General features: G+C 49.7%; 1 protein-coding gene across 3 annotated transcripts in view; it reads left to right on the top strand.

The window, feature by feature from the left end:
• The window catches only part of LOC135907588 (excitatory amino acid transporter 1-like), a 273,341-nt gene that overhangs the window by 118,005 nt on the left and 139,370 nt on the right, over positions 1–15,966 (top strand). For all 3 annotated transcript variants that reach the window (XM_065439268.1, XM_065439269.1, XM_065439267.1), the window contains exon 5: positions 11,488–11,530. In XM_065439268.1, coding sequence (XP_065295340.1) covers positions 11,488–11,530 — 43 coding nt within the window. The remainder of the gene's footprint in view (positions 1–11,487; positions 11,531–15,966) is intronic.

The following is a 15,966-nucleotide window of genomic DNA, read 5'->3' as shown; positions in this document are numbered from 1 at the left end:
GCACTAACTTCGCGATCGGCCCGCGTAAGCGGAGTGCTTAACGCCTGCTTCACCTCCGCCGCGGGTCGGGCTCACTGACACGAGCTTAGGGATCGGCCCACGCATCGGGAGTGCTTAACGGCCACGTCACCTCCGCCGCGGATAGACCTGGCATAGCATTTACTTCGGGATCGGACCACGTATGGGAATGCACAACACCTGCTTCTACTCCGCAAGGATTTGCCCGGCATCGCACATCTCCGGGATCGGCCCTCCTATGGGGAGTGCCTAACGCGTTTTTCACCCTAGCCACTGATCAGCCCGGCATTGCACCAGCTTCGGGATCGGACCACGTCTAGAAAGTGCACAACGCCAGCTTCAATTACGCCCCGGTTTTGACCTGCATTGTACTATCTTAGGCATCGGACTACATATGGGTGGTGCTTAAACGCCTACTTCACCTCCGCCGCGGGTCGGGCTCGCATTGCACTTCCTTCGGGGTCGGCTCATGCATAGGGAGTACTTAATGCCTACGTCACCTCAGCCGCGGTTCGGCTTAGCATAGCACTCTTTTCCGGATCGGTCCATGTACGGGGAGTGCTTAACGCCTGCTTCGCCACCGCTGCGAGTCGGGCCGCATTGCAGTATCTTCGGATCGACCCACGTACAGGGAGTGCTTAACGCCTGCTTCACCTACGCCACGGTCGGGCCCGCATTGCACTATCTTCAGGATTGCCCCACGTATGGGGAGCGCTTCGCGCCCTCTTAACGTCCACTGCGGTTCGGCCCGGCATTGCACAATCTTCGGGACTGGCCCACGTATGGGAAGTGCCTAGCGCCTGCTTCTCCTACGCTTCGGGTCGGCCCAGCATTGCACTATCTTCGGGATCCGACCACGTATGGGGATTGCGTAACGCCTGCTTCACCTCCGCCGCGCGTCAGCCCGTCATTGCACTATCTTCGGGATCGACCCACTGACGGCCTGCTTAACGCCTGCTTAACGCCTGCGTAACGCCTGCGTAACGCCTGCTTCACCTCCGGCGTGGGTCGGGTTCGCTTACACTAGCTTAGGGCTCGATCCACGCATGGGGAGTGCTTAACGCGTACGTCACCTCCGCCGCGGGTCGGCCCGGTATTGTACAATCTTCCGGATCGGACATACTAACGGGAGTGCTTAACGCGTGCTTCCCCTCAGCCGTGGGTCGACCCGGCATTGCACTAACTTCGCGATCAGACCACGTATGGGAGTGCATAACGCCTGCTTCACCTCCGCTGCGAATCGGCCCGGCATTGCACGATTTCCGGGATCGGCCCTCCTATGCGGAGTGCCTAACGCCTGTTTCAACTCCACCGCGGGTTGGGCCGGCATTCAACTGTCTTCGTGATCAGCTCACGTAGGGAAGTGCTTCACGCCTGCTTCGCCCACCTCCTGCGTGGGTCGGCTGGGCATTGCACTATCTTCGGGTTCGGACAACGCATGGGGAGTGCTTTACGCCTGCTTCAACCCCGCCGCAGAGTGGCCCGGCATTGCACTATCTTCGGGATCTGCCAGCGTATAGGGAGTGCTTAACGCCTGCTTCACCTCCCACAAGGGTTGGGCCGGCATAGCACTATCTTCGATATTGGACCACGTATGGGGAGTGATAACCACCTGCTTCACCTCGACCGTGGTTTGGGCCGGCATTGCACTATCTTCGGGGTCGGACCACTTATGGGGAGTGCTTAACGCCTGCTTCAACGCTTAGGCGGATCGGCCCGGCATCGTACTATTTTCGTGATTGGCCCACGTATGGGGAGTGCTTAACGACCTCTTCACCACCGCTGCCGGTAGGCCCCGCATTGCACTGTCTTCCGGATCGGACCGCATCGGCGAAGTACTTTACGCCTGCTTCACCTCCGCCGCGAGTCAGGCCTGCATTGCACTATCTTTGGGATCGGTCCAAGTACGTGGAGTGCGTAACGCCTGCTTCACGTCCGCCGCGAGTTGGCCCGGCTTTGCACTGTCTTCGGGATCGGCCCACGTATGCGGAGTGCTTAACGCCTGCTTCTCCTCCGTCGCAAGTCAGCCCGGCATTGCAAGGGCTTCGGGATCGGACCATGTGTGGGGAGTGCTTAACGCCTGCTTCAGGTCCACCGCGGATCGGCCCGGCATCGAACGATCTCCGGGATCGGCTCTCCTATGATGTGTGCCTAACGCCTGTATCACCTAGGCCGCGGTTCGGCCCGGCATTGCACTATCTTCGGGATCGGACCAGATATGGAGATGTGCTTTACGCCTGCTTTACCTCCGCCGCGGGTTGGGCCGGTATTAACTATCTTAGTGATGGGCCCGTGTACGGGGAGTGTTTGATGCCTGCTTCACCTCCACCACATGTTTCACTGGCATTGAACTCTATTCGGGATCGGCCCACGTATTGGGAGTGATTCAAGCTTGCTTCACCTCCGCCTCCGGTTGGCCCGGCATTGCACTAGCTTCGTGATCAGCCCGGCATCGCAATATCTCCGTGATCGGCCCACGCATGGTGAGTGCTTAACGCCTACGTCACCTCAGCCGCGGATCGGCTTGGCGTAGCACTATTTTCCGGATGGGTCCAGGTGCGGGGAGGGCATAACGCCTGCTTCACCTCCGCCGCGAGTCGGCCCGGCGTTGCACTATCTTCGGGATCGGGCCGCGTATGGGGAGTGCTTTACGCCTGTTTCTGCTCCGTCGTGGGTCGGCCTGGCATTGCAATATCTTCGGGATCGGACCACGCATGGGAGCGCATAACGCCTGCTTCAACTCCGCTGCGGATCGGCCCGGTATCGCACGATCTCCGGGATGGGCCCTCCTATGGGGAGCGCCTAACAACTGTTTCACCTCCGCCGCGGGTCACAAATGTATTGCACAATCTTCAAGATCGGCCCGCGTATGGGGGGTGCTTAACGCCTGCTTCACCCCCACCGCGTCTCGGGCCGCTATTACACTATCTCCGGGATCGGCCCGCGTATGGGGAGTGCTTAACGCCTGCTTCACATCCGCCGCGGGTTGCGCCGGCATTGAACTATCTCCGGGATAGGCCCGCGTATGTGGAATGCTTAACGCCTGCTTCATCTCCACCACGGGTCGGCCCGGCAGTGCACTATCTCCAGAATCGGCCCACGTATGGGGACTGCTTAACGCCTGCTTCATCTCCACTTTGGATCGGCCGGACATTGCCCTCATTTCTGGATTGGCCCAAGTTTGCGGAGTGCTTAACACCTGCTTCAACTCAGCCGTGGGTCGGCTGGGCATTGCACTATCTCCGGGATCGGCGCGTATATGGGGAGTGCTTTACGCCTGCTTCACCTCCGCCGTGAATTGGGTGGGCTTTGAAATATGTTCGGGATCGACCCACGTGTGGGGAGTGCTTAACGCCAGCTCACCTCTACCGCTGGGCGGCTCGGTATTGCACTATCTTCGGCATCGGCCAACGTATGGGGAATGATTAACGCCTGCTTCAACGTATGGCGATATTTTTTTGGTTACCACAACAACACGACAATTTCTTTGCACGGCAGAGATATACAGCTTGTCTGTAAAAAAACTTGCATGTTCATCTTGCAAGGAGATCCTGGTACTTGAACACTGGAGTTCTGACAGTGACAATTGTGGACTTATCGCGACTGCCAGGAGTGGTGCCCTCCTATGTCCCCAGCCTGTGGTTGCGCGTGCAGTTGTAACAACAGACATTGTGCTTGACCAATTAGTAAATGAAAAAAAATCACTTTGTTTTTTGATTGTATAAAGAAAAAGGAACTTATTGCTATTTTTGCGTCTTTTATTGACAGCAATGAAGACTTTGACATGTGTGATTATGGACATTCAGCACAGGTTGTGATAAAATACGTATTTAGTGCGGCTGCAAATGTTCTACTAGAAATCTTTGTAAGCTGCAAAATGACAAGCTTAAGACGAATAAGCAAGAACAATGTGATAACTGAAGACACTGCAAGCTAAACCTTTTTAGCTGCAGTGGCAATCCACGTTCACATTTATACTGTCACGTGGTGACGTTGAAGAACATAGTAGCAATACGCAGTACTGTGAAAGACAAAACTAACTTTTATTGGGCGAGCCTGTGCCCACAAAAACAGCCTACAAATATGGCACAACGATAGCGGCGAACACGGTCGGCGATCGTCGGAAATCTGATCAGCGTATCAAGCGCGTCGGCTTTTATACAGCAGTCGTCGAATGTTCCAGACTAATTGTTCGGACCCGCGTGCCTTCCACGAAGTTCTACACCATTCGCATCAGGCGATGAAATAACATAACATAAGGTTCGGCGACAACAAACAGCCGGGTAGAAGCATCGATAACTTTCCAGAAACTTCGGAGACATGCAGGCGCGTCCCGCGCTATGCGATCACATTTGTTAGGCGGCGAAACATGGTCGCCCGATAAAGATAAGTACACGTGTAAATGTATTCTTTTTTAGTAGTTGTCAGTAATTTGTTTGTATTTGGTAGTAGATGGCACTGCAATTTCTGTGAATGAGAAATAATTTATTCGTACTATTTGCTTGCGTTGTTCATTTTAAAATATTGTCCTTGTTATAGATGACACTAATTTGTTTCAACGAAAAATAACGTAATTGTACGTATTTACCGGCCATGTCAGTTTTAGAATCTATAAATGATGCTACATTTGTCTGAATGAAAAATTGCCTTTCATCTGTTTTTATATTTATATTCAAATATCACGCTACGTCCAGCAGTATCAGCTTCAAGTTCAGAATACTTTCCTGCGTCCAATCCAAGTAAAGGTCACAGTCATATGCAGCAATACCTGCATCTTCTAATAGCCCGATTGTTAGCAATTGTTAGTAAAGACAACTGAGAAAAATAAAGAAAAAATGTGACGTCAGTGTACATAAATGACTAAAAGAAAAAGGGTTGGTGGTCGCAGGTCGTCAGCCGACGCTACGCGAAAGCACTTTTCATGGGTCAGAAAGGAAAATAAATGACTGAAATCGCTAAAATTCCCAGCCTGTAGCATAAGAACTTCTTCGAGTTTTACATTTAAATTCACAGGCTGTTGGCACGCGAAAGAATAGATGAGTAACTCGACACAAGCAAACCGGCACAGCGAAGCCGACTATCAGGGTGCTCTCACTTCCTTGACGTCACTCCGGCGTGGAAGGGCCTTTAGTAATTTAGGTGGTGTTGGGCGATGGGCGCCTGTGCCCGTGACCTGTGCGTCTTTTGTTATAACGTCACGTGCGTAGGAGGCGTGAGCGATGCTGGAATGGCTACGGGTAGGGAAGAGGTGGAAAAAAGTGTTTAGCAAAGTAATGAAAGGGGCTAATTGGTGGACGTTCATGATTGTATTGCACTCAGTGTTAAAGTTACGGAACTAACGGACGAACATGGAGGAATAAAAAAGGAATAAAGGAATGTTGTGTGGAAAGAGTGTGGCGATGACGCTACGACAATGGAGACGGGTAGGGGAGAGGGGGCAATGAGTATGGCGACGGCGCCTCTGCCCGTGGCCTGCTCTTCTGGGGTTATAACGTCACGCGTCACGGAGGTGCCAGCGCGCCTGCAGCAGTGGTGGCAGCATATACATAGAAGGTGCGGTGACTGCGGCGGCACTTGTGTCGGGGTTAGGTGGTGCAGTATGTTATCAAAACTATCCTCAGAAATTACATGACAAGTGGCCGCTAAGACGACTCTATCATTACGCCGAGTTTTATTTACTTTTCGTAGTTAGGTTTCTCACAGTGAAGTTGTATATGTTGCGAAATTCCCGTCTGCTGTGACTACAGGGGCTTCTACGGGAAGGAAACAGACAGCCCCATGTTTGTCTGCTAGGATAAAACTTTGGTCTTTCGAAGTTTCATTAAGCTAATTAGCTAAGAAGTATGCTCAATCGCGAAATTACAAACAAACCTGTTTTGTTTCGTGCACTCCTTTGAAATGCACCCCGGTCAATCGTGTTTTGTGTCGTGCACTGGTTTGCCTTTGCTATCCTACCACGTCCGCGCCATGGATTGGGGGCGGATTTGGGGGCACAACGACAGCTTCGCTGGCATTTCACCTTCACAGAGTGGATTGGCCCCAAATGTTTTATAACCATAATAAAAAGTATTGACACGCGTAATAAAAACATGTAATCGTCGGTGAATATTTTAATTGAATAATTGTAAATTTACTTGTTAAGGAATCAGGATGCCACTGGTTTCGATATATACGCCTTGAAACTTGCGGTTAAAATAGTGTTGTCCTGCTTACTTAACAAAAAACACGTTTTAATGCGTTGACACACAAAAGTAACTCCAATGTATTTCGTCGTGCACATTTAGAATGAATATCTCGATATCGGTGCCATCCTGAGTATTTCTTGAAATTCATGCGCCTTCCGAATTTACTGGCTACAACAATTCGCAAATTCTAATATCTGCCGAAATTAAAGTGATTGCTCAAAACGTAACTCTGCGATTTTTATAATTAGCCGCTTATGCATTTTGATTTATTGTTTACCTTTTCCGGTAATGCAGCTCAATTAGAAAATTGTGCTATCTGGTGCAGGTGCTTTTTTTTTTAAATCTGAAAATCTCAACGCCAACGGTAGTTCTCCAAAAATATTCTCTTGGTTCTAAACTTACCTATGGTTTCTCCTGAGTGGGGTGGGGGGGGGGAGCGTAACTTTAGGCTAGAAGTATATTGTCCTGATCCGCGATGTTACCTCGCGGGCAATGTTGGAAGTCACGTGAGCAACCTCTCGCGATCTCCCGATTAGCGAAGCAGTAACGCTACACTTTGCCCCCTTTGCAACGTACCACACGAGACAGACTGTCACACGCCCGCCGATATTTAGCGAAATTAAAACATGTATAGAGCTGCGCTCAAATTTCGCATTAGGGAGTGTCGTAATGGTCGGGGAATTTCTAGTTTTGTGTTTCGGTGTTCAAAGGTAGCACGCGTCCTGTCACATGACGTGTTTCAAGCGCACCGCGAGGACGCTGGGCCCACGACCAGGAGCTATGCAGTCTTGCAAACACAGAGTTCGAATTCTATAGACGAGCGTAATGTCTTTGCACCAATAAACCTCTTGTGGGGTTGGGGTGGCGGTGTGTGGCATCATCTCCCACTGCTTTTCTGAGTAGTGAAGCCCTATCGCATTTCGTCATTGTAAAGCGCTCTCGTCATTACAGTCTGTGATTAATTTTTTCCCATTCTGCCTGAGAAACCACGCGGCAATGAGCATAACAGGTTTTCAAAACCAACTCTAAAAGCAATACAATGTCATAGGTTATATTCAGTTCAGTTCAGTTCAGTTTTATTCCTTAAAGGCCCCCATTTCCGGGGGTGTTACATAAGGGGTGGGATTACATTTGTAGTGAGAAAAACAAACAGCGATGGTTATTTAACATTGAAGGTGATCTGTTACGCGTTCTTGAAAAGCAGGTGTTGAAGCGATGGCGACGATGTCATGGGGTAGGCCGTTCCAGTCCGTGGCTGCTCGAATAAATAATGAAGCTGAAAACGTAGTAGTACGTGATAGTGGGCGGGCAACTTGAAGGGGATGACTGGTGCGGTGAGATATGCGTGATGCGGCGGCGATATACGGTGCTTGATTGAGAGGAGAATAAAAGAATTTGTGATAAAGGGTGAGGCTAGCAATGCGACGACGAAAAGAGGGGTGGCAGTCCGGATGTAGCTTTCAAGGATGAAACACTGACGTCATATGAGTATGAGGAATGAATGAATCGGGCAGCACGATTCTGCACAGCTTCCAATGCGGTGATTAGATATGCTTGATGTGGGCTCCAGATGGGGGATGCATATTCTAATTTGGGTCTTATAAGTGATTTATACGCGAGCAATTTAACATGTGGTGGGGCAAGACGAAGGTGGCGTTTTAGAAAACCGAGTGTTTTGTTTGATGTTGAAATGATGTTACCGACGTGAACCTGCCATGATAGATTAGAAGAGAGGGTGACTCCTAGATATTTATATGATTGTACTTGCTCAATCTGTGTGTTAGAAATTAAATATTGAAAGAGATATGGATTGGGACGACGAGTGAAGGACATGAGTTTACATTTACTAGGATTGAGGGACATTAGCCAGTTATTACACCAATTTAGTACGCTGTTAAGCTCTGTCTGAAGAGTGTATTGATTGATCGTGACAGTTATTAATGGTGCGGTAAATAACACAATCATCTGCGAAAATTCGAATACTACAGGAAACATGCAGGGGCAAGTCGTTAATATATATTAAGAATAGGAGGGGACCGAGGACAGAACCTTGTGGGACGCCTGAAGTAACCGGGAGAGATGTAGAGAGATGGCCGTTGAGATAGACAGACTGAGAACGGTTAGTTAGGAATTCTTCAATCCATTTGAGAATATTAGGGGGTAGGTTCAGCTTTGAGAGTTTTAGTAATAGCCGGCGGTGGGGAACCTTGTCAAAAGCTTTAGCGAAATCAAGAAAGATGGTGTCGGTCTGCATATTACGGTCTAGATTAGTGTGCAAGTCGTGAAGGAAAAGTGCTAGTTGGGTTTCGCAAGAAACCATGTTGTGAAGGGTGAAAAAAATGGTTTCGGTCTAAGAAGTTTATGATTTGTGAGTAAATGACATGTTCCATGATTTTACAGGGCACACTAGTCAATGAAATGGGGCGGTAATTCAACGGCGAGTCTCTGTTACCCGATTTGTAGACTGGAACGACCTTCCCCGTTTTCCAATGAAGAGGCAAAATTCCTGAGGAGAGTGAGATATTGAGATATATTCACTCAAAAAAGAACAGATAATTTACTCTGCGTTACTAACAGTAAACGGATATGCAAATTTAGAGCGCTCCAATGCTTCTGCAAGTAACTAGATATTTTTTACTATCGAGAACACCTTTTTGACAGAATGACCTGGAAAAGAACATCAGGCGTATGCGTATATTCGTCGTAAAAAAAGTCAATACCTTTAGAATTCATTTACGGCAGCGTACAGTCATTCAAGCTCACTCAGCATAGCTAGAATTCTTTTTCTTTCACATTACCCCCTTACAGTCAACCTGTCTATAATTCCTGTGGACCACAAGGCCTTGACAGAATAGAATCCTCAGGCACGACAACAAGAAGCCATTTTTATCGACCACTAGACGACGCAGGCTATTTTTCACAAACGAGTCCATCAATGAGCACGTGTCCTGACTAGTACCTCGCCTCATTTAACACCTGAAAACCACATTCTGCGCATTGCCAGTGCAAGAGAACCTATCTTATTCCTGTGCTGCCAGAAAAGAAATGTTTTGCGCAAATGCTAACGCCTCAGTATTTTATAACAAAGGTTCAAAGGCAAGCTGAGGACCGAGGCTGAGAGTACACTGGTAACTTTAGGGAACCTGGGTACCATCCTGCAGGACAACCCATCCGTTGGGACGCTGCTTGTTGGCGTGAGAAGTGCGGTCTTACCATACTGTATGACCACCCTTCTATTATGATGCGGCTTCATTAGTTTAAATGGGAAGTGTGACCTCAGGAAGAAATTTGGTCAAGGTGTCTGCTACGTTGCGCTAATCCTCATAGATGTGGCGCTGTCGCCTTCAACCGACATCCGCACCCCACCTCACACGTAGCTACTCCGGAAGAACTGAGCCGTGCGCTGATACCTTGGGCGCAATAGTCGGCACATTCTTTGTGTATGCCGATAAGTAAGGTAAGTATCGATAAGTATCGCATTCGGCTATCTCGCGGGCACTGGATTGTCTGGCATACCATGATTAAAAACGAGCCTGGAAAAAGCTCCCCATGGCGACCACGGATGTAGCTGATGTCAAGTTTACCACACGCAACACAGTGAGGGCCGCTTAGTGAGGAAGCTTTCAGACTGACATAAGGCGGCCTCACCGTAATGAAGGCTTCCTTACTGAGATAAGGAAGACTTTATTGTTTGGCCCTATGTAGTTAGCAATTAACTATGCAGTGATGGCGAATGGGACCAAGTGGAGCTTATATTCAGGATGGCAGCGCACGGCCAAACAAAGGGGTAGGCTACAATCACGAAAGTGTTTTATAGATGGTTGTGACATTTCTGTAGGACGTTTCCTGGAACTACTTTTCTTCATCATGATTTCACTTTTGTTCCTGGGAGTGTAAAGTTCCTCGGACAGCCCTCAAGTGTGTGCATTGGTTCCGAGGTAGCTCCAGTTTAAGGAATGGTTATATGGCTAACCTTTATAAACAGCGCTTGTTCCATCATTTTTGCTTTCTGTATCTTCGTTTGGCCATGCACTGCTATAATGGACAAGTTCCGGCTTGCCAGACTCGTGTTCCTGGTGCAGCCCATAAGCAATGGAACATACCCACTAGAACATATATTACGCTCCACTATCTTTGGTATCAACTTGTGCAAACGCCCGAGTATGGAAACTGTGTTCGTTGGGAGACATCAACTGGCCACAGATGATATATGAACCCACGTCCTTGCATTATCCGAATTCTTGTTCATTACGTGGCGAGGAACGCAACTCCGGCATCTCTGAGGCCTTCAGCCACCACATGAGTTTTTATAGGCCAGCTCCCATCTCCCGTTTTTACTTCCTACGTGACGCCTGCGGCAAAAGAGGGTGTTCCAGATCTTCCAGCAGGGCCGTGATTCCTGGCCCTAGACAACACTCCCAGGCTTAAGTCTGGTATACGCATAAAATACTCGAAGAAGTGGATGGGAAAATGGCGCCGCGGTAGCTCTCTCTTTGTAACGAGCGTTCCACTCTTAATGCGAAGATGTGGGTTCGTTTCCCACCTGCAGCCAGTAGTATTTATCGTCAACATTAATTTCTCGTTATTTTTAATTTCACATTTCAAATAAAAACAAGTAATTTGCCCTGTGCTTCCCTCGGTGTCACTTTCTGTTGATTTCACATAATTGTGTCTAAGGAAGATCGGTCTCCTCACTTCCCGCTCTCGTCTAGTGCGCAGAGTAATGCGTAAACCTGTAGTACATTAAGAGGCACACTGGCTGATCTGACGAGACTTTCCACCTGTTTCTTAGTTTAACTGCTGTTAATTAACGTATAATACCCACCCCATTCACTTATAAGAGATATTTCACATCTTTATATGATATGAGGCATAACTCGTAAGAGGGCATTATTCCTAAACAATATTTCTTTGTAATATGACAACTCGTCTGACGTACGTCACATACATGCTACAGGTCGAAATTTTTTCTTGGACGAATCCTGCGCCGTTTCCAGAAAAAGATGAATAAAACTGAAGGCCTCCCTCGAGCAACGCTCAGCCGTAACTCGTGAAAGAAGGGGCTAAAGCAAGACCTTTACGAAGCAAAGCTCACGACTCCGTGTCCTTCTGTTTCCTTAATAAATCTCGCAACCTTATTTTGCACAGCTAATCAATAATCTGTCAAGTTTACCGAGCACATAACGAGCCATGCGTTCTTCGCCATGACGCGCGCAGCTCGTTTCAAATTCGTGAACGTCTGTAGGAAGCAGCTAACGAAAACACTCTCTGCCTTTTGTCGCAGTGGGGAGAGACAACCGTTGGCACGGCAGCTTACGAAGAGATCGGTAGGTCCCGAGTTCATGGCGTGATGGTTTTTCTCATATTGGGGTGAGCTCACCGTATTGCTACGCTGTGTTTTCACATTGCACCCACGAGGAGCACTTTTCCCGACGGATAATACCTGTACAGCTTCGATTAAGTGCGTACACACTAAAGCGGCCCACCGACAGCGCTACCCGAGGGTGCGCTGTTGGAAAAGAACGTGAATTCCTAATAAGGCACGCGCTTTTCTAGTCTGTTGGGCGAATGCGCAGTGCTTGCTGTGAAGCTTTCTGTGCTAGACACGATATGTTACTAACAAGTGCAAACTGTGTGCTGCCTGCAATCCCATGCCTTGGCAAATGGGGATAGCCGATATTCTAGTCGACATTAAGAGAAAAAAATGGAGCTGGGCAGGCAATGTAATACGTAGGGCAGATAACGGGTGGGTCATTTGAGTTACAGAATAGGGTTCAAGGGAAAAAAAAACGCAGTCGAGGAGGGCAGAAATTCAGTTGAGGTGTTGAAATTAGGAAACAAGCCGGCGCTAGTTGGAATCAGCTAGCGCGAGAGAGAGTAGATTTGAGATGGCTTGCAGCGAGTCCTTCGTTCTGCGGTGGACATAAATATAGGCCGGTTATTCTGACCATCATGGTGATGCTGAAATCAGCATAATTGTTTAGCGGAGAGGAAAAGTCAATCGTAGATGCGCTAGCAAAGGGGGACGAGAGATGCAAATTTTCCATCCCTCTTGGTCATCGCCACTATCCACCGCAAAATAAAAGCAAAACTGCCCAACCTTCAACAGCCCCACTTACGACAGGGTCGAGTTTATTTCAAGAGAACAGCAATCCGCCCCTCATCACGTCGCACAGTCAGTAACAAGAGTGGTTGCAAGAGTGACGTGGTAACTGCTGTTTTCTCGTAATAAACTCAGTAGGTAGTGAGCACATGTTCCCAGTTCCTTTGCTTCTCCCTATCGTAAGTGATGCTGTAGAAGATGGACCATTTGCAGTCCTAATACGTTCCTTTTCAAATATTTAGCGCTTTTATTATACAATAGCCATGCAGCCACTGGCTTCACTGTCGCTCTGTATCTGCAGATCTTACCTGCATCACAGTCTTCCTCCTCGTGCCCTCGCACTGCAACAGTCTAAGCCACTTCAGGCCCATCGGAGTACATGCATGGGGCTTACTGCGCCCCAAGCAAATTTCTACCTAACAAATTGTATGTGTAATGATGTTTAACTAAACATGAGGAGCCGCAGATAAACAGCAGCCTAGCAGCAGCGAACAGCCAGAGCTCTCCTGCTAATCACAGCACGGGTCTTCGTCGTCTCCGAGCTGTTATCAGAAACACGAAGTGCGTCTGCTTCAGTACATTGGCCCCGGGTGTAAAACAGAGCCATCCTGATGACTCAGGGAGCAGAGAAAATGAGAGGGTCGAAATAAGGCTTCAGCCGGCTAACATGCACTGTCTCCCTACCTCGACAACGAAGGTCCGGCGATGATGTGACGGGCTCAACGGTATAGTTCACAGGGGAGGAGGCGTCGATGGTCTAGTACGGACCGTGGTACCACGCAAGTAGTTTAGAAGGAAGGCGAGGCATGTGAGGTGGTGTCCATAGCCACACAAGGGAACCAGCAGGGAAGGTGGGTGGGGCCTGATGACTGTTGGGTCTTCCCATCTGACGCTCGTGATCCTCGCTGGTAAACGAATGAGCCAGCTGACAGCAATCCACAGCGTATCGGGCGACTTCGTTAATAGTTGTGCACTCGAAAGCGTCAGGTCGGTAGGGCAGGATAGTATCCAGACGACACGCAGGCTCGCGCCCATACAAGATAAAAAAGATGAAAAACCAGTGGTCGCTTTTGTAGCGGTGTTAGAAGCGAAAGTAACGAACAGGTGTACGGTGTCCCAGTTGGTGTGGTCGGATGGGACGTACATCCTCAACATGTCGCCAGTGTTCTGCTGAAGCGCTCCGCGAGACCTTTCGTTTGGAGGTGATACACGGTCAACTTCCGGTGAATAATCTGGCACTCGTGAAGGAGGGATTGTATCATTTCTGACAATAAGACACGGCCCCTATCGCCGAATAGTTCCCGAGGAGCGCCTTCGCGAACGACGAAGTTGCGCAGAATGAAAATGGCAACGTCGCGCGCGGTCGCGGTCTCGGCGTAGCACGTCAGGTGATCGACGCCAACAATAATCCAGCGGTTTCCTCATCCGGTGTATGGGAGCGGCCCATAGCGGTCGATGCCTACGTGGTTGGACGGTAGAGCCGGGCACGGCAGTGGCTGTGGTGGGCCAGTAAGGCGCAGTGGTGGAGTTTTGCTCTGCTGACAGGCGGTGCATGATCGAATGTACTGCTGCACAAACCTATACGTTCCTCGCCAGTAATATCGTTGACGCAGCCTTGTGAAGGTTTTTAGGATGCCGGCGTGGGCGCTATGAGGGTCAGCCTGGAAGTGCGCGCACATACTGGACGCATGTGAAGAGGGATACCCAAAAGCCATTTCTGACCGTGAGGCATATAGTTGTGGCGGTAGAGGGTGTTGTCTCGCACGACAAAGTGTGCTGCTTCACGGCGTATCGTTCGCGTTGAAGGAACGACGCGTTGAACGACACGTTCGCTATGAGAAACCGCTCAAGCCGGTGGTGATGAGACGGAAGTTATTGCTTCCAGATGTAAACGGCTGGCGCCATCGTGAACGTCAAAGTCTTCAATACATGTGACAGCTTGCACAAATCCTAAGGTCTTACCGTGCAGTATAGCCACTGGATACCGGCGCGGATTACAGATGGGTATCAAAGCGGATTGAGACCTAACAGTGAGGATGCTGAACGGAAGAAATGAGTTCTTCTGGGGAGCAAGCATGTCAGATGGCGTAAACGCCGCAGTTGAGCCTGGCACGGCAGTACACGACAAGGTCACAAGCACCGACATCTCCGGTGGTAGATCAGTATCATCATCAACGAATACTTTGTCAACACTGAGGTTGGCGTCGACCTAGGGCGAGTCGCATAGGGGCGAAAGGTCCATGTGCGCGCGAGAACAATCGATGATGGCACTATGACGTGACAGGAAGTCCCACTTAGGATGAGATCATGAGAACATGAGGGCAACACAAAAAACTCGATGATGTACAAACCGTCTTGGATGACTACACGGACGGTGCATACAGCTGTAGGATGAATGCGTTGCGCGCTAGCAGTGCAGAGTGTCATTCCAGATGGAGAGGTTGTGACGTTTTTCAGCTTGCGACAAAGACTTTCATGGATGACGGAAACTGCGGCCCCGGTATGAATAAGCGCTTGAGCGGATGCTCCTTCGACATGGACATCAATGACATACTGTGTTGAAAATTGAGGCCTTAGAAAGTTCAATGAGCTTGCAGTTCTTGCCTCCAGAACTGCGCTAGTCAGTTTCCCTCGGCAGTAGGTGGCCGACGACGTAAAGACGACAGTGACCGTCGACGTGGAGACGAAGAATGGCAACTGTCGGAACGGCGGTCGCGATCGAAGGGTCTCAGCGGCGAGTCAGCGGCATCTTGGCAGCGCATCTCGGTGGCATGTTGTGGCGTGTGGGGAAACAGGTCGAATTTCTCATCTTTCGAGGGCATGTTACGACGACAAAAGCGCGCAACGTGACCAGCAGTGCCACAAGCGAAGCAAATAGGCCTGTTGTCCGGCGTGCGCTGCGTGTCGGCTCGAAGAAGAAGCTGGGGTCACTGCCGTGGAACGGGAGCAGGGGGAATCTGGTGCGTTGGGGATGGGATGGAATATGACGTTGGGGGTGGCTGTGGGATAGCGGTGGCATAGTTGAGCGGCGGCGGTGTGACCCGCAACGGGCAGTCGGCATAAGAGAGTGGTGCCGTCGGAGGAGCTGGCGGGTGGTGTGCGTCAGATATTTGGGCACGGACGGCTTGTTGTACGATTGGAGGCCGTCTTGGGGCCGGCTCCTGATGGTGAGGGAGCAGCGATGGCTGGCGGGCCACTTCGTGAATGAAATTCTTCAGCTGAACGACAAGACCAGAAGGATCAGTATGGCCAGCGGCATCTGCAATGGCCGAGACCGAGTCAGCCAGTGAAACGTTTGGGCGGGCAATGTTAAGTTGGCGGCGCAATTCATCGAAACTCTGACACAGGTTGAAGAATACGGCGACAGTGGTAGGACTCCTGACCAGCAGCATTTGATATGAGTCGTCCTCAACACCCTTCCGAATATGGTTATTCTTCTTGTCCTCCGCTATCGTCGGATTAACACGGCTGCAGAGATAGAAGATATCTTCAATATAGCTGGATAAAGTCTTGCCCGGTTGCTGTGCTCACTGGCGTAGACGCTGCTCGGCGCGTAGCTTGCGGAGAGTGGGGCGGCCAAACACTTCGGCGAAATGCGTCTTGAATGCGGACCAACTCGATATGTCAGATTTGTGGTTCTTAAACCATAGATTTGCGACG

This window comes from Dermacentor albipictus, chromosome 1 (genome assembly GCF_038994185.2).
Source record: "Dermacentor albipictus isolate Rhodes 1998 colony chromosome 1, USDA_Dalb.pri_finalv2, whole genome shotgun sequence".
In the NCBI taxonomy this organism is placed as follows: Eukaryota; Metazoa; Arthropoda; class Arachnida; order Ixodida; family Ixodidae; genus Dermacentor; species Dermacentor albipictus.
The sequence above is the reverse complement of the archived record's forward strand: the minus strand, read 5'-3'. Positions and strand labels throughout refer to the sequence as shown.